Here is a 19,426-nt window from a genome sequence, read left to right on the forward strand (position 1 = left end):
TACATATTTTCAAGCAATTTGTCACCAACCAGGAGATGTCATTTGTAGATTAGGAATGGTTCCTGGTTTAAACAACACTTGTCCTTCTACTCCTCCCAGTGTTACAGAGGCAGTACAAGGACTTCTAGGTTGGCTCTCCTTTCAGGGGCTATAGAGAGAAGGTGCCCCCCCCCATAGCTCACCCCAAGGCTGTGTATCATCTCTGGGATGCTCCAACATGTTCAGAACACTACAGTGTTTCCAAAAGGTATGCTTTAGTCTCTCAGCATGACTACCTGCTTGGAGCAGTGCTGTAGCCCACGTCTGAGAACCCTTCCTTGTCCTTCTTTACAGGTGACACCCCTGTGCCATGAAGCCATCCCTCTTCTTCCTGCTGTTCCCCTTCTTCATCTCCCCTAGGTTTGCTCCAACACATCACCAGCACAGCTAATTCTCTCTGGTATCCACTTCCCTATGGACCTGAATTACATAACAGCAAACAGATCCACTTATTGGAAGCCATTCCTTGCATGCTCAGAGCATGTTTGGCCTCATGCTCTCTGACCTCACCACCTATAAATGTGGGGCTGACCCAGGCGAGGGCTCCCTCATCCGTAAAGTCCTGCAGGGTTTGCCTAGCTCTTGTATGTCATCTCTGACCCACAACTTTGGTCCTCTAGATATAGAAACAATACTTTCTAATCGAATTTCTGGATTCTCCATGAAAGCAGAAAGCTAAGCATCCAGAGGAGCTTTGTAAAAGCAAACTGGCTCAGCAGCAGGCCCCATCATACAAGTGGAACACTTCTGGTATTGTTGGTATAAGCTGGATATGTTGAATAGGTCAGGAGCTAATGAAGTTGCAGGCACCAAGCTCTATGCCATATACTAATTTAATGTCAAATACACATGCAATTTCTTAGACTGGATTAACTGGTCTGTTTGCAGCTCACACGATGGCATTTGTGACCAAGTGCAATGTAGGTTGTGGCCAGATACTTAACCAACATGAAAAACAAAACAAAACAAAATAAACACAGAGGGAGCTTACCCTCAAGCCTGAGTCCTTGTCTATACCCTACATCACTTGTGTTAGTGTCTCACCTGTCATTTGAGGTGCTGTGTGAGTTCACATTCAGGTAGGAAACATTTTAATGTCCTAGTTTTCTGAACTTTGGATACCTTTCTAAGGATTAGCAAAATAAACCAATAGTTAAAAAAGAAATCAGCTAAAAGCCGGTCATGATAAAGCATGCTAGTACATTTTAGTGGGTTTTCAGTAATGTTTTAAAGAATGACTAAGATTTAAGATAAAGCCCAAGACCTTCTCTATTAAGCAAATATATTAAGTGAAGCTGTATTGATTGGACCAGGCAGCCCAAGAAAGAACAGGGCCATTCACCAGAAGAGACTCACAGGACTAGGTATGATTCTGTGACAAGGCTATATGCAAACAGAATGGTGAGACAAATGCCCTTGAAGAAACTGAAGCATCACTTTTCTAGAAGTGACACCTGACACGGATCACAGATCCAGCACAGCACACAGCTGAAGCCTGGATCATCTTTTGAAAACTGCAGTACTATAATGTACAATGATGGGCTGAGAAAAGGCATTTAAAATGACTCTACTTTGGTATCAAGAACGATTATAGGACCAGAGAGCTAAGCATCCGGAGAGCTAATCATGCTTATTACTATGGAACTGAGTAATCTTTGCAAATGACCCTGGCAAATCAGTTAACCTTGGGGAAGTTGCTTCCCCTTGGCCTCAGTGCCCTTCCGGATTAGAGGAACAGGCAGTACAAAGAGGACAAGCATTTATACAGTTCCACTCTGCTATTTGATACATAAGATATCACTCTATCTCTTCCTCTCCCTTCATTTCCCCTCCTCTCTCCTTCACTCCCCTCTCCTTCCTTCCTTCCTTTCTTTTTTTTTTTTTGATTTTTTTTCTTTTAAGATTTATTTATTATTTATTTATTACAAGTACACGGTAGCTGACTTCAGACACACCAGAAGAGGGCGTCAGATCTCATTATGGGTGGTTGTTAGCCACCATGTGGTTGCTGGGATTTGAACTCATGACCATCAGATGAGCAATTGGTGCTCTTACCCGCTGAGCCATCTCACCAGCCCCCCTTCCTTCCTTTCTTTCTCTCTTTCTCTCTCTGTCTCTTTCTTCCTCCCTTCCTCCCTTCCTTCTTTTCTCTCTCTCTCTCTCTCTCTCTCTCTCTCTCTCTTTCTTTCTTTCTTTTTTGGAACAGAGTTTCTCTATATAACCCTGGCTGTCCTGGAACTCTCTGTATATCATGCTGACCTCAGACTCACAGAGATCCACCTGTACCTCCCAAGTGCTGGGATTAAAGGCGTGCACCATTATACCTGGCCAATACTTCATTTTTGATATTGTGTATACTGTACACTCAGTGTAATGTTCTCCGTGTTGTGCAAAATAAAAGGCTTGTCACAAGAGCCCAATTACCTGGGTGTCGACCCACTTTGTCCCCATCTGGGTGTGCTCTACTCTTCCGTAGAAATGCACAGGCAGCATGAATTCAGGACGAGCCTTCTCCCAAGGGTTCCCATGTCTGAGCCAATCATCTGCCTCTTCTACCTGAAAATGGACAAGGCTTAGAATTCACTATTCAGGGACATAGTCTTAGCACTCCAATTATATCACAGTAAAGATATCTTTTACCAAAATTCAAGAGTTCTGCTTTGCAATGAAAGTACACTGGGCCTTCTAGTCTTATTTTGTCTTTGAGCCTGTAGCCTTGTCTTATAATCTAAGACAGCAATGGCCTTGGTCATTGACAATGACATAGGTGTTGTATATATATGACTGTATTTCTCATGGCAACATTAGAGGAGCAGACTATGATTTCGATCTTTTCAGAGATAAGGAAATATAACAGCTTAAGGTCATGCAGAAGGACGGTAACAAAGCTAAGATTGACTTCAGTTCTGTGGTTCAGAGGCCATGCCTTTACATCTGGGAGGTATTCTAGAGTAGAGCGCTAGATAGCTTGGTCAGTGTGAACAAGGTGTTTCTCCTTTCTTCTGCCATCAAGATACAAAGGTCTAGGAGACAGGGTGGCACCTCATACTTTGTTCCTGCCCTCTCCAAGTCTGAGTGGCCTTTACTTTTTTTTTTTTTTGTGGCCTTTACTCTTGTGGGGATGCACTCTTAAGTGACAAAGAAGCCCCTGACCAGTCTTAATGCCATTACACATTGGCTTCATTTGTCCCACCCCAAAATGTCTGTTTCAGTTTCTTGTGGCTAACAAATATTGTAAGGAGTCCTGTTTGCTGATTTTTCATTCCGAGTCCCCTGTTGAATCAGAAAGGAGTCTGTGAACAGCACTTAAAATTTCCTCAGGATGGTTTCTAGGGTGGATTGAAAGGTAGGAATGTCACAGCGACAGGCTCATCCCAGCAGGCCCAGGGAGGTGCCATAGATGCTGTGGGATGGGCAAAACCCTGTCTTCAACTTCCTCCTGTGGATGAAGAAAGCAGGCTCTGTGTTTAGACTTTCACATAACCACAGGGATCTGTGAAAGCACCAGTCACTGAGGTGTGTGAACATGTGGAGCAGGTGGGAGATGAGCTTTGATCCTTGCATCCAAGTGGGTTCCGGGGCTCTATCCTATCTCAGAGGCTCTGGAGGAATGGTTCACAGCATCTGTAGCTCCTGGGAGTGAAAGGGCTGGCTTCCAGACTGAACGTCTCCGTGGAGGACTGACTCAGTGAAACCCAGTGAAGCAGATGTCAGCTCTGGCATTGTACTGGTGATAGGATTCCAAGAAACACCTTCTCCCTCAAATGTGGGGCACAGAGATGAACTCGTGAACAAGTGCCAAGAAAACCAACAAGTTTTGCTTCCTCAGAACATAAATGATTTATAAAACATTTCTGGGGAACTCCAATAACTCAATAAGGATGACTAGAGGCTGTCTGGGCAGTGGAAACCATGAGTCTGGCTTCGCACAGGTTCTAAAAGGAGACTGAAGGTACATCCTGTGAGCGCCTTCCTGCCACCTGCTAGCTGTTCCAGGGAGCCTGTTTAATGGCATCCCTCTCTTCCTTCCAACAGCCAAGTATTTTCATGTGGGACTATCACTGATCAAGTTCCAGGTTCCATTAGTTGTGGCAAGTCCAGAATTTTAACTGTATAATTATTTTCCTTGGAAGTTCAGTCAACACATGTTATGCCAATGTTCTTTGAACAGACTCAAATGTTAAAAAGTCCACCAGCTTCAAAACTCTTCTCAGCTGGTGACTTTCTCATCAGCACTGTCTGTATCTGCTGTTGGGGGCCTGGGGTGCAGGCAAGCAGGGTGTGGAGAGCCTGGGGTGCAGGCAAGCAGGGTGTGGGGGGCCTGGGGTACAGGCAAGCAAGGTGTGAGGGGCCTGGGGTGCAGGCAAGCAAAGTGTAGGGGGCCTGGGGTGCAGCCAAGCAAAGTGTGGGGGGCCTGGGGTGCAGGGAAGCAGGGTGTGGGGGGCCTGGGGTGCAGGCAAGCAGGGTACAGGTGAGCCGGGAGCAGGCCAGCAGGGAGCAGGTGAGCCAGGAGCAGGCCAGCAGGGCTCAGAGGAGCAGGAGCCAGCAAACAGAGCACAAGAATGAGACCCTATCATAGTCTAAGGGCTGCCGACTTCCTGGCATATGAGCTTTGTTTTTCATGGAAATGGCCCTTTTACGATGTGATATATTTTACACTTGCCCTTTACAATCCCATCTTGGGAAATACAGTAGGTGGTGAGTAAACTGAGTGCCCTTCGAATTTTTTATTTTTATTTTTATTTTATTCACCATTGCTCTCTTCAGACATACCAGAAGAAGGCATCAGACCCTATTGTAGATGGATGTGAGCCACCATGTGGTTGCTGAGAATTGAACTCAGGAACTCTGGAAGAGCAGTCAGGGCTCTTAATCACTGAGCCATCTCTGCAGCCCTTTTTTTTTTTAAAGTCATAATTAAAGAAGTGATGATGTGTAATGGGGCTAACTGGCAATTAGCAAAAGCTATTGGTCTTTTTCATTCTCTCCGTTTCTTGCTCCTCTCTCCATCTTTCTCTTATACTTTTGGTTGTGAGCCTAGCCTTTAACGGCTGAGCCATCTCTCCAGCCCTCCATCTTTCTCTTCCTCCTCCTCCCAGCCCCCCTCTCTGGACAGGATCTCATGTAGTGCAGGCTAGCTCCAACTTGGTCAGTAGTGGAGGATGACCTTTGATCCCCTGGCTTCCACCTCCCTAGTACTGGTTATTACAAGCGTGCACCGCCACAATCTGGTTTATTTGATGCTGGCGGCAGGGGTCAAACCCAGGGCTCCATGCATGGTAGGCAATTCTCATGATGGGCAAGCATTCTACCAATAAAGCTCCATCTTCAGCCCCAGCCTCTCCTTTTGAAACTGAAGATGTTATAAACATATACCTCCTTCATCTACAGGATTAAGAATGAAATTGGAAGGGCAAATGCATTTGAGGAATTTCAGATCTATGTGTTGAGTTTCTTTTAATTCTTTTATACAATAGTAGTTTAAAAACTGAGAAAAGAAAGTCTGAAGCAGTCTAGAACACAGTGAGTACCACACAGTCTATTTTCCAGGACTGAGTATGGATGCATTAAAGTCCTTGGGTGAGGTTGAGTTGAAATGCTGGCCATATTGGAAAAAAAAATCTCTGCTAACCTCAGTGTGTACCCATACAGCTCTAGTTACTTCACCAGGCAAGGGAATCAATGCTTTCATTCTGACAGCTTTTTATGTTTAGAAGGCATATGTTTCTTCTTATGGAATATGAGCCATGTAGGAGCGCAAATGGAAGATAATAAACACTACTCTCAATCCATGTTCCAAAGACAATTAATGCTGAAGCCTTCGTGTATGGTTTTCTTTTTTTTAAATAAAGATTTCTCTATTTATTAATTAAATGTATGTTAATACATGATAATAATAATAAATAATAAATGCATGAATAATAAATGCATGAGTTCATGGCTATCACATGCACGCAGGAGCCTGTGGAGGTCAGAGGGTCATAGATGCCTTGGAACTGGAGTTACAGGTGATTGCAAGCTTCCACATGAATGCCAGGAACCAAACCTGGCTCCTCTGCAAGAGCAGACCATGAGCTAATCTTGAGTACCCTGTATTACTGAGCCACGTCTCCTGCTCCTGATGGATTTTCCTTTCTAACATTTTCTCTCCTGGCCTCTCTCAGATGCTTGTATATAAGCAGTCCAGTCTCTCTCAGTCCAGTCATATAATTCTAGATCCTTTTTGTCTCCAAATAACATAAATGATTTTGTATTTTAATACAACTACTGGAGAGTGCAGTAGCAATGGTTATATTAAAATTTTATCACAGAGCACCACCTGTTACGGAGTTACCCTCCTTTTTCCAAGTGTCTGCATGTTCTCCTAGTAGTTCTGTGAAATCAGCGGCTCCATTGTGAAGACCAGAAAGCCACGGCTCAGGCTGTGGCAACCTTCCCAACATGGAGTGCTTTCTATGAGGAATGGAAGTCAGATCTCAACTAGAAATTAGCGCCGAGTCCTTCTTCTATACCAGGTTGCCCCACAGTGTTTTATTTTCTTAGAGCTAGGTAAAAATATACAACATGTGTCTTTAGAAAACCTTGGAACCTCACTTATAGCTTACATGTCTTCCATTCCCAAGAGCTTCCTTTGTAAACTTGGCTTTTCACCCAGTGTTCCCACCAAGTCTTTTAGTTCCTAACTTAGAGGCTAAGTACTGGGAGAGGGAAAGTGGACTGGGGCACCCAACCATACCTGCCCTTCTCCTGTGTGCTTGATTTCCTTACACAGCCCACATTGAGCTCGGAGCTTTCTGATATTGGGCCCTGAAGTGAAGGCATGCTTACAGAGCTCAGCTTTTTGAAAATGCAGTTTATACATTTCTTTTTTTAAAATCATGGTGTGAATGTGAAACACAGAGAGAGAATGGGCATAGTCAATACTTAAGATCAGTGCCCTTGACCATAGAGTCAAAAAGGTACCAGAGATGAAAAAAACCATGAGCTTTAAGCAGGTGTAACTATAGTGGTCTGGATAGATTAGTGCATATTTATATAGAACATAGTATTAAATATGTGTCAGGTTTATTTTATTAACCATCAACAAGGTTACCCGATTTTATTATATAATAGGACATTTGCTTATGTATCTTCTAAGACAGCCATGAGCAGGAGAGCAGACACACATGTCCAAGAATACTGAATGTGGATGCAGAAATCTGCGGACATGGACCCCTGTTGACCAGCAATATGATCTGGGGAAACTCTACTTTGGAAGACACTCAGTTTTCCATCTTGTACATTGGCAGTGTGCTTCTTACCACGGGCAACTGCTCAGGAGACCACAGTTCTAACCCACAAGCCTCCTTTCATGTTTCGGTAAGCTTTGAGATGGAATGTTGTATAGGAAAGCGGTCCACAGTTAGGGCTCAGTGGTAAATATTTTCAGAGTTCCCTTGTGAGGCCGCCCTCTCAATGCCGCAAAACCCAAGACCTCAACCAGCCCTCAGGAATGAGGCAGTCACTCTCAGTGGGCACTCACTACAGGCAGACCCTCAGGGTGGTTGACTGAACGATATTTTTCTTAATCACCACACAAGAGGAATATATATGCATATGTATGTATATTATATATATATATTGTTGGCTCTCATTTTATAATATATGATCTATCTATCTATCTATCTATCTATCTATCTATCTATCTATCTATCTATCTATAGAGAGAGTTATCGCTCTCATTTTATAAATGGTACAGTTGAGAGTTAAAGAGGTTAACACACAGGCCCCAAACCAGCTAGTGAGAGGCAGGCACTGCGTCAAGTGCCCTGGATCTGGAGGTGAACGACTCACACAGGCTCTTTGCTCAGGAAACTTACCCAGTGGGGAGCTGACTTTGGAAGTGTCCACTGTTGTCAGCCGAATGCCAGAGAAATCAGTGAAGTACCATATGAAAGGCCCACGCTATTCACCCACCAGAGCACCAAGGAAGAGCTCACGAAGGCTCAGGTGACAGCGTCACATACCTGCCACCCATCTCGGATCTTCTGATTGAAGATTCCATATTCATAACGGATGCCATAGCCATAGGCTGCAAGTCCCAGGGTTGCCATGGAGTCCAGGAAGCAGGCTGAATTTGACCAAGCAGACAAAAAGACAGAACCAGCGAACTTAGCATCAGTGTCAAACTCTCTTTCAAAAACATAGAAGCCACACAAGTCTTCCATCAGGAACAATTTGTTTTGTGCACTGATATTGCTGCATGGCATTTACTGAGCTTTTAAATAACCTTTTTTTTTAAGTAATTGAATTAATTACCATAGAGAATTAAGTACCATAGAGAGATTAGGAGATATTAAAAGATGTAAAAATGTTTAAAGAAAATAGATATTGCGGGCTGGAGAGATGGCTCAGCCGTTAAGAGCACTGACTGCTCTTCCAGAGGTCCTGAGTTCAAATCTCAGCAACCACATGGAGGCTCACAACCATCTGTAATGGGATCCCATGCCCTGTTCTGGTGTCTGAAGACAGCTACAGCATACTTATAAGTAATAAATAAATAAATCTTTAAAAAACTAGATATCATACCCTTTCTCACCATCTTGACTAGTGACTGTGTACGCGCTAGCATTGTCTGAGAACAAATATAGAAGCTCCCTACATTTGGTAGGTTGACTGCTGTCACCTGTGGTTGCCTTTCTAAGGGAAGCTGTCTCTCTCTATTCCTGCCTGCTGAGCTGTCATTGCACGAAATAGAAACTTACGTTGAGACCAAAATTGTAGCCATTCTATTTCCTTCACCAAGGATAGCTATTAGCTTAGCAGCAATGGCATCCAATCCACCCAGAGTACTAGGAATTCTGCAAGGAGGGGGCCTCCGTGGAAGAGTTTCCTTGCTGTCTTTGTCTTTTGTATTGTGAGGGGATGGGGCAGTCATGGAGATCCAGAGTCCGGGTGAAATAGAAAAAAATCAGCCCCAACACCCGGGGCTCTTGTTCTGTGATCACCACACCATTCTTGATGTGACTATTTTCTTACTATATTTTCTGTTTTCCAATGGCACAACATCTGAGCTAGAAGGGCCAATCCAGCAGGTCTATCTAGTGCTTAGATACAACCCAAAAGGTTATGTTAATCTGACTATCCCTCTAGAGAATTTAAGCTTTTAGGGAATGAGATAACCTACAATAGTAATTCCAGCTGGAAAGAACTAGAGAGCTATCACTCAAAATGAGAGAACCTGGGGTGGGTTCATGGTCCATCTCTAACACAGAGCCATGAACACAAAGGGCTGAGCCTAGAGTTGGTCTAACATGGCCAGTCCCTGCTTCATCTCACCTGTGGCTCTTCTGGCGTTCCCTTGGTTCTGACAAGTTGATCCTTAGAGCCTGAGCAGATGGGATTCCAACTTCCAGAGTCAGGCAAGAGGCTAGGTCATCTGAGAATTACCCAGCCTTGCCTGCAGCTCTATTTTCTGGCCTTCCCAAACAGCAAAGGAGCCAGGCCGTGGAAGCCCGGTGGAGAGCAGAGTAAACACTGCTAGCCAACATTGAAGAGTTTGGGCTTCACATAAGCAAAGCAGATCAATTCTTGTTCTTAGATAGGCTTTCCACCAGTGCCGCCATCCTCTTGATGGCCCAGGGAAGCCTAGGAAATCCTCAGAAGACTGTATCACAGGACAATGGCAAACAGCTTACCCCAAGAGCTTTTATATACTTTACTACGAGTAGGGGTAATAAAGCATACTGCTGCTGATACAGAAAGCTTCAATAAAATGAAACAGGCATAAATGTCTTTCTAGTAATTTGACAAATGACAAATTAAGAGACTTTAAAAAAACAAAACAAAACGAAACAAAAACAATAGCATCCCCTTTGATGGCTCCCTTTAATCCTACTGCTCTTCTCTTAAGAGTCACCAGAAGCCACCAGGAACATTTAACACTTAAACTCAATTTAGTATTCAAATTCCAGACTCTCTCCTTCGTCTTCCTATATACACGACTCAAATATACACGATTCACCTTTTCTAAGAATCTAAATAGCATCACTTGGTATGGGTTTCATTGGGCCTTGCTTTGTTTTGAGCTTGGTGATTCCCACAGGCAGGTATGTCTATATCAGCATCCTTCTTTGAGGTTAGGCTGCTTTTAAGGGGGTTTGAGAAACAGCCCTGTGACATCACGTTCCTGTGGTTTCCCCTGTCTTCTTGTGCACATGTTGCTTTGGAGAAATTCTCCTGAGCTCGTGGAGATGCTCGGTTACAGGCTATGATGCTTCATAATCAGGTCAACTTGACAGGATCTAGAAGAGCTCAGGAGATGAATCTCTGGGGATGCCAGTGTGAGAAAACCCACCCTGAATGTGGAGGGCAACACCCCATGGTCTGCGTAAACAGGACAGAGCTGGTTGAGCATTTTCTTTCCTCTGCTTCCTGACTGTAGCTGCACATGACCAGCCGGCTCCAGCTCCTGTTGCCATGATTTCCACACTGAGCCTTGGAACTCTGAGCAACAATAAAGTCTTCCTTCCTTAAACTGCTCCTGCTGGGTAATCTGTCACAGCAAGTAGAGCTAATACCACACTTTAAGTATTTTCTTCTCTGTTCGATGAAAAGTCATTATTCAAGTAAAGCGGAGAACTCAGTTTGTATGTATGGGAAGAGGTCTATTAATGACATTACTGCCCACCAGGCAACCAAAATATCCAACTGAAGCCTGCAAGGTGAGAGTAGAGTTTATGGGAGTTGACCAGCCATACACAAGCAGCAGTGATGTAAAGGGGTTGCTTTGGAAACCCTTGAGTGAACAGGAAGGAACTGGCTAGCTTTGGGGTTTTAAGCAATGTCTGAAAAGGCTTTAAGCAACATCTCTTTTCTTTTTTATGTGGAGCTGATTAGGCCACAGGAGAAAGTCAAGAAGAAATTCGTCTACAGTAGGGACATACTTTGTCCTCCTTCTAAGGAAGCCAGTTGGCTCTTCTAAGCATGGTCGTGTGTGGCCCCCGAGAAGGCACAGATCACCCAGACAAAGTAACCAGCTCCTGCTGTCACTTACCAGCAAGCCTCCCAAGGCCACCATTGCCAAGCCCAGCATCTTCTTCGATTTCTTCTAACTCCTCCATGTCTAACCCAAGCTGAGGAGAAAGGAAGACCATATTGGACATGGATACACACTCGGGACGTTCTAGAGACAATTCCACTTGCTAAGGCTCTGGCCAGCTACCAGGGTTATCTGTATGCTTGACCTGGCGTTGCTTCTCCTGAAGCTTGCTCTGGCACTGCATATCAGTTGAAGAAGCTAGCAATCGTTGGCGCCAGTGGTACAAGATGGAGTAGCCGGGCACAGAGAAGCATGCGACTTTGGGTGTCCGTTATGGACTGTGCCACTTCCTTGACACTGACCCTTAGACAGGTTGCTAAATCTCCCTTGTAAAAATGTGGAGGCTGAGCTGGGCAATGATGGCACATGCCTTTAATCCCAGCACTTGGGAGGCAGAGGCAGGAGGATTTCTGAGCTTGAGGCCAGTCTGGTCTACGGAGTGAGTTCCAAGACAGCCAGGGCTACACAGAGAAACCCTGTCTCGAAAAAACAAACAAACAAACAAACACAAAAAATGTGGAGGTTTAAAATACCTAGTTAAGGTTGTGAGTCAAATGAGATTAGATGAAAAAAGCAACAGCATTTGTCTTGGGCTGATATGTCCTATGTTAGCTATTATTTCTTAAAAAAAAAAAGTATGGGGGCCATCAAGATGACTCTGGGTAAATGCACTTGCTGCTAAACCTGATGATCTAGTTCAATTCCCCAAACAAACATGACAGAAATAGAGAACAGACTCTCATGTATTGTCCTCTGATCTCCATGTGTGTGCTGATGCGTTACAGCACTAATGTGTTCATGCTATACATGCAAACAGACACACGCGTGTGTGCGCACACACACACACACACACACACTAAATGTGACTCTTTAAAAAATCAAAGCAAAACAAATTAAAAATATATCATGAGATTAAAACTTTAGAAATAGTGCAGTTTCAAGCTGACAGTAATTGAGGACCAAGTGGCAGGATGGTCAGAAGGTTCAAGGTCAGACTTCTCAGGACAGACTTGAGCTCATCTTTGCAAATTCACAGTGTGTTGTCTCAGTGGAGTCAACACACTGTGATAACCCCAAACCAGTTAGTGATCCAAGCTGGGAGCCCTGGTGCCTGGCACCAGCAGGAGGCCTCATCTACAGCTCAATGAATGGGGCCAGAATCTCCCTACTTTTTCCTAGGGTGTTTGCCAAAGTGCCTCTTTGAATGTAGAGACAGTTAAAAGATCCCTTCTCTGAAGTTCGGGAGAACACACCCCTGAAGCCACTGACATTGGATCTCGATGAGAACCTTATAGCACAGAGTATATTGTAGATCACTTACTTTATGGGGAAATTCATGTTCTGATAAGTTCAGTGACCTGTTCTCCGTGGACTAGATGATAATCTCACTAGACCCAACTAAAGGGTAGTCCACTGTGAAATATCTATGTCCTTATCTAAAATTCATATGCGCCTCCCGAAATTAGTTTTTAAAAACTCTCTTCTTTTCACCACCCCCTCCCCCTCTGAAGTTCATCAGGCTTGACTGCAGGCACCTTTCCCTGCTGAATCATCCAAAGGCCCTTGGATAGCTTTTAATGGGAAAGTAATTTCAGTGTTGAAAACATGCACATAAGGAGGAGCTGCCTAAAGTGATGCCCACGTTTTCTCTGAGCCACTTTTCTGGACCCCTCTCCTTCTACTCCATTAGTTTTGTATGTAAGCGTTGATAATTAAATCTTATAGGAACTCAAGCACGGCTCCGCATCATTTCAGATGGATAGGGCTTCTGGATTGGCTCCCCGATGACTAGGGATTCCTGGGTCCTTATGCAGCCAATAGTCCGTGCTAACTAACACTCGGGTTCTTGAAAATCAGAAAATTGAGACAGGACTCTGAACCATGTAGATGCAGGTCATGCTTACACACTGCCCCACGGAAAGTGTGCATTTTTCCGCTAATGTTAAGGGAAGTAAAGAAAGGGAAGTGTAGGTGAACTGCGGTGGTTCTCTGGCCGTGCTCCACCTGACTTGCGATGGATGTTCCACCTGAATGATAAGCAGCAGATCACACTAGGGACCATCCCAGCCCTGGGGAAGGGAGCATTCTGACCTGAGTCTCATTTGGATTTGTCTTTGTAACTATACTCTTCTTTCAGTCACATGAAAAGGTGAAGGACTACTTGTTTTAGGTGGAGAGACACAGTAGGAAGGGCTGAATATATCTGCATACACAAATGAGCATGTAGCCTTACAGGGGAAGCATGCTTTACATCTCCTTAGTAAGAGACAAACATGGTAACGGATTTTCAAAAGCTTAACATTTTCACGTTGTTTGATGTATGAATAACTGTCAAAGTTTGATCATCCTTAAAAGATAGCCAGAAATTTAAAGTAAAAAGCTTGTGATTCTCATAAGAAAGTTTTTTTGTTTTGTTTTGTTTTTGAGATGGGGTTTCTCTGTGTAGCTCCTGCTGTCCTGGAACTCACTTTGTTGACTAGGCTGGCCTCGAACTCACAGAGATTTCCTGCCTTTGCCTCCCGAAGGCTAGGATTAAAGGCATGTACCACCAGTACCCAGCACTAAAACATTTAAGAGGTTCATTTTAAAAGTGTAAATTTTTTTGGACATTTCAAGACTTTGATGTCAAAATAAAACCCTCATGTATGATAATCCGTTCTCCAAATTCCATCCCCCACCCCCTGTCTAGTGGACCAGGCTGGCTTTGAATTCAGAGATCAACCTGTTTCCGTCTCCCCAGTGCTGGAGTTAAAGGCATGCACCACGACACCCAGTCATCTGTTTTCTAACTTGTGTATATTTCTCATTGTTTGTAATAGCCCTATTTGAAGAAGCAACTTGTCATGTGCATGTGTATGTGTTAAAGTGAACTTGACATGTAGAGAAAGAAGGTGTGAGACACACGAGAATAACATACCTGGTAAATGGCCTCATCGCAGGCATTTTGTAAGCCAAGGTTGATCATGGTGTTCTGTAAAGTTCGGCCCATGTAAAATTCCAGAGAGAGGTAATACACCCTCTGAAATGAAGACAGAAAAGTCCATCACTCTCCTATGAGGTCAAGCACACATAAAAATACAAATCCATGTTAGGCCACCAATAAAAATCTGTCAGGGTTTGGGGCTACTTTAACTCATGTTCACCTGAGACTTCCGAAGTCACCTGATGGGATGCATGACAATCTTCCCCACCAGTAGCATGGGGAAACTATTCTATACACTGTGTTTTGGCCAAGTAATTTGGTATCTTCAGAAAGAAAGACAAGCAAGCGCATCTAACTAATTGGATCCTTTGTGTGTGTGTGTGTGTGTGTGTGTGTGTGTGTGTGTGTGTGTTTTTCCCTGTTCAGGAGCTTCATGAATAAAACATGTTTTAGACAAACAAGCTGGGTTGCTTTCATTCACCTTTCTCTCAGGAGGGTTGGTTCTGACCTTGTCATTTAAGAAACACACAGACTAGCTGCCACTAGCTGCTCTTTGGCAGGAGCAGATTCCTCCTTCCCTGACGGCTTACCTTTGGAATGAAGACCACCCCAGGAACTCTATGTAGCAGTTTCTTCTAGGAAAACTTCCCAAGGCTTATTAGGATTTGTTCTTGATGGGATGGTAAATTTCCCTACGGACTTAGAAACTGTTTGCCTTTGGTCTGGGAAAAGCCAGGTAAATATGAGCAGAGGCAGAAGTGAGAGGCACAAAGTTCAGACCTGCTTCCAATGCAGGCACAGTTTGCTAATTTAAGAGAATGGATTAGTGAGTGAACATAGAGCCCCTTTTCGGGACCCTTTGCCCTCAGTATCCGCTCTCCAACAGACACTGAACAAAACAGTAAGAGTCTGCTGAGTCACTTCAAATGTTACATGCTCTGAATTTCCACAGGATAAGAAGAACCAAAAATAAAAGTAGTTGAGCAACCCAATAAGTAGTAGTAGTAGTAGTAGTAGTAGTAGTAGTAGTAATTTAATAATAATAGTTCATGTAACAAATCATTATGACATCAAGTAATTTCAAGAAATTTCGCTCTTTCTCACTTTCATTTTATGAAACAGTTGAATTCTGAACCTCCACAACCTGGTCAACACTGTGTCCTACCAGAACATCTGATTCTGCTGCCCAGAGCATAGCATTTTGTCCAGCTTCTTTGAATGTTTATGGGAAATTTCTGGGCCCTTGCTAGCCTATCAGATACACGTCTATGAATGCTAATGAACAACACCTTTCTGGGCACACTTAGGCCACAAAGAGTCAGAGCCCTTAGGCCCGGGCTCCTGTGCATGAGGCCACAGGAAACAGCAAGCAGGTATGATTAGCTCAGCTCAGCCTTTCGGTGGTATTTTCTCTGACAGAACAGAGCCTGTTTTCCTGTTTCAGTGATCTATACAAAGCTCTCCTGTAAATATATCCATACCCCACACTTGCCATTGTGAAGTCACACCCCTGGAATCATGACATTTGTGCGAAGTTTTTTGACCTTTCTTTTAAGCCCAAAGCGGCAATGACTTAAGATCCACCAGCATGAATAATATCTTAAGAATTTTGAAGGTGTTTCCAGGTCTTCTAGATAGGTTTGCTCTGAGTATCTTTATATATGAGAAGCTTTTTAAGGGCAGGAACTATAGGGGTTTTCCTATTTTTTTTTTCTTACAAGTAGCATTTTTTTTTGAGAGAAAATATATACTTTATATTTCAGAGTATGTAAGACCTTGAAAAATAGACCTTTGTTCCCTTAATGTCCTACGGTCATTCACTGCATATTTGTAATGATAAAATATTTCAATGTCTTCATTCACCTCGTAAACTACATGCACAAACCACTCCTAATATTGTATGTATATTATACAAAAATTACAAAAGGTTTCAAAAGATAGAATAAAGGTAATACAAAAATACTTTAAAAATAGTTTGTTTTTTTTTTTTTTTTTAAACATTGTTTTCAGCACTAGAGGAGGGCCTGGGTGCCACTGTCTGGTTACACTGTCAGGTGCTTGAAATGTGACAATAAAGTTGAGACTTGCAAGACAGGCAGGAGTGGCACCTGGAGACCCATGCTGGGAAGGGTATCCAATGTGGAGGGTGAGCAGAGGGCAGGAGTTGGAAATGGGTAAGTAGGAGAGGAGGATGATGGGAAGGTAGATGCAGGCAGGTAATGGCAGAGAGGAGAGAAGGGCAGGTTCACCTGAAAGATGACCTTGACATGCTTAAGGATTATGTCAGGGTCTGCAGCCAACCTTAACAGAATCAAGATGTGTGGTGTTAAGAAGCTCAGCTGGACACAGGCCTAGACTGCAATGGGACTGCAGATGCAGTACCTTTGGGAGCTGACAGAGAAAATGAAGTTGTAATTGAAGTTACAACTGGAGGCACCTAAGCATGAGAGACTGTAGCCCAAAGCCATTGAATTTGACTACCCAGAGGCTAGCCCAAAGCCATGAAACTTAACTACCCAGAGGAGGATCTCTGGCAAAGAGTGTACATTTGTTAGCAATGGTTAGCCTCTGGCTACCAGTTTACAGTTCCTGGGAAGTGAGGTCACAGCTGAGAATCCATTACAAAGGACCTGTAGGGCCACTCAGCTACTCAGAGACTAGAAGAGAGTGGGAAGTTTGGGGAGCAGTGCAGACATTTGAAAGGGGAATATAAAAGAAAGTCAAAAGTTAAGTCCAAGTTGTTTTTTTTTTTTTTTTTTTTGGTTTTTCGAGACAGAGTTTCTCTGTGTAGCCCTGGCTGTCCTGAAACTCACTATGTAGACCAGGCTGGCCTTGAACTCAGAAATCCGCCTGCCTCTGCCTCCCAAGTGCTGGGATTAAAGGCGTGTGCCACCACCATCCGGCAAGTCCAAGTTTGGGTTGCAGTGACTGTCATGGTGGGTGACATGGAGTCATTAAATTAAAAAAACACAGAGAGCAGGTCAGGATTTCAAGGAATGTGACTTGAGTTTTTCTCTGTGCTGAATTTGAGGGAAAGGAAGAGGCTTCCGTATGCTTAAACCTTTGGCATGCTTACACAGAGTCTGGGCTAGAGAACTGGACTTGATCTGTGGGCACACCAGGGAGCCAGGCTGGGGAAGGAGCTTGGGCACACCTCCTGGTCTTACCTAAGATCTCTTCGAGGACTGTAGCTGTCCAGTTTCCACAGGACCACCATGCAGCAAACACTACCAGCCCGTGTGAAATCAAGTTTTAGCAACTTCCAGGCTCTTCTAAGAAGAGTTATGCAACATGTTTGCTGCTGCCCTGCAGTGTAACCCTGTCTCGCTTGCTCTGCCCTTGCATAGGAAGTTAGAGTCAGGAGAAAAACTAACCATTGAACCAGGAAGATTACCACTAGAGGAGAAACAACAGATTTCTCTGTGCTGGGATGCTAAATGCTACAGAGCAGCGCTTGTGTTTGTGTGTTTCTGAAACGTCGCTCCAACCCAGGCAAGTCCAGTACCACCTCTAAAAAAAAAATTCTAACTCAAGGTGCAGCATGTTGTACCGCTAAAAAGACACAGTACAGGAATGTGGACCTGAAGTGTTTTCTAAGCAAAGGTTTAGGTTTGGAAGGATACAAATTAGCAGTTGTTCTGTTTGGGTAGCAGTCTGCTAGGCTCCTACAGCCACAGTATCTTACTATGGGAGTTTATCTCTCCGTCTTGGAAATTCCTATAGTTCGCAGGCACAAATGGTAGAGCTAACTTTTCTCGATGTTCTTATGTATTTAAAAACGCCTAGTAAGTATGTATACACATTTCCCGTTGCCTCCAGGATCTGCTTTCACCGTTTCCAACATAACTCCACAGCCAGTTTTTCTAGCTTTCTCTTCCAAAACATTCACTATCCCCATAAGGCTGCTGCTGTCTCACACTGTCACTGTATGAGGAGTCCCTCTCCCTGCCTGGTCCTCCCTAACCTTTCACATTAGTTCTGGTTCTCTTCCTAGACTGGTCATGATGGGGTGGTGTTCCTCCCTCTTTAAGTCCACCCCCAGAGACTCCCCACTTTGGCCCTTGGTAGAAGTAGGAGCCGCTCCCGGAAAGGCAGGGTCCCCCACATCTCTGGGGTAGGCCTCTGGAAGGGAGAAGGGTGTTTTTAGAGGGATAGCTTCAGGTGAGTCGATTGGCAAGGCCTATCCAGGCAGACATCAGAAAGTTCAGGAACTGCAATGCAGCCTCCACTCGGTCTGGGCCTGGACCTCCCCCTTCTCTCTGCTGCACAGTTAGACTAGATAGCCCTGAGGCCTGGGGAGGATCACTATTAGAGGAACTCTAAACTTCCCTCTCCTTTCCTTAAACACTAAGCCCGATCCTCTAAAGCTGGGCATTTGTATGTGTTTGGTTTTTTTTTTCTGTCCTTCCCTGGCCCTGCGTGCCCAAAGCGGACTGTCAGGGTCCTCAGTACCTAGATGCATCGCATAGGAGGTGCTGGGTTCCCCTTGGCTAAGTGCTGAGTAGGCACTCCATAGTTTGCTTAGTTCGCGGGAGAGGGAAGCTTGGGCTCTTGCCACCAGCGGGTCTCCGGATCTCACAGCACAGTGGAGCCCTGAGGATGGCACAGCGCTGCGGGGGAGGTGGGGGAGATGACCAAGCCTATGTCCCGCTGCCCGCCTAGACTTCCGGACCAGGACAGGGAGTGGAAGGGGCACAAATGCCCCTCGCCTGGTACCTTGGGACACTTGTCGTAGTAGTGCTGCTGTGTGCGGATCCAGCGCCCCACCAGGTGGTCGCGCACTGTGTGCGCAAGGGCGAAGTAGTAGTCGCGGGGGGTGGCCACATTGCGGTCCTTGACCAGAGTGAAGTGCAGGTGACGGTTGAAGCCCTTTTTCAGCTCGGCCACATTCTCCACGCCCACGATGCCGCGGATGCTGATCTGCCGTCGCTTCTCCTGGTCGGTCAGGGGCTTCGCCATGGTTGCGGGCTGCGGGACCACAGAGAGGGTCGCCGGGGCTGCAGGACTGGCCTTCTCCCTCTTTACTTGCTGCTTTTGAGGCTCTGGGGAGTTGGGGATCCGCCCCTTGCCGGGATCCCGCCCACCCCCCGGCTCTCAGAGCAGCCCCCCCCAGGGGGCGTGGGAGCCCCTGGGCGGCGCTGCAGCTGCAGGCACCGCCCCTCGGCCGCTCCCAGAACGTCCGGGTCACGTAGCGCGCGGAGGCTCTGACGGCGTCTGCCGGTGTGGTGGGAGACCTCGGCTGGCTCGCTTGTTGAGTTCCCAGCAAAGCCATTGCCTCTACTCAGTGGGTTCCAGGGTGACATTGTAGGATCGGTGTGATTTAACCGTGATCGCTCGCTTCTTGCTTCCTAGTCTTTGCCATCGTCCTATCCTGTGTCCTAAGG

The 19,426-nt window shown here is 45.0% G+C and overlaps 1 protein-coding gene across 1 annotated transcript in view; it reads right to left on the minus strand.

Annotated features, from left to right (window-relative positions):
* The window catches only part of Pygl (glycogen phosphorylase L), a 36,283-nt gene extending 17,187 nt beyond the window's left edge, over positions 1 to 19,096 (minus strand). Inside the window, exons 1-5 of the mRNA XM_031356170.1 lie at positions 18,759 to 19,096; positions 14,037 to 14,138; positions 11,075 to 11,153; positions 8,046 to 8,149; positions 2,464 to 2,595 (exon numbers count right to left, since the gene is read on the minus strand). Coding sequence (XP_031212030.1) covers positions 2,464 to 2,595; positions 8,046 to 8,149; positions 11,075 to 11,153; positions 14,037 to 14,138; positions 18,759 to 19,001 — 660 coding nt within the window. The 5' untranslated portion in view covers positions 19,002 to 19,096. The remainder of the gene's footprint in view (positions 1 to 2,463; positions 2,596 to 8,045; positions 8,150 to 11,074; positions 11,154 to 14,036; positions 14,139 to 18,758) is intronic.
* Between the last annotated feature and the right edge of the window lie 330 nt (positions 19,097 to 19,426).

Source organism: Mastomys coucha, unplaced genomic scaffold, assembly GCF_008632895.1.
Source record: "Mastomys coucha isolate ucsf_1 unplaced genomic scaffold, UCSF_Mcou_1 pScaffold6, whole genome shotgun sequence".
In the NCBI taxonomy this organism is placed as follows: domain Eukaryota; kingdom Metazoa; phylum Chordata; class Mammalia; order Rodentia; family Muridae; genus Mastomys; species Mastomys coucha.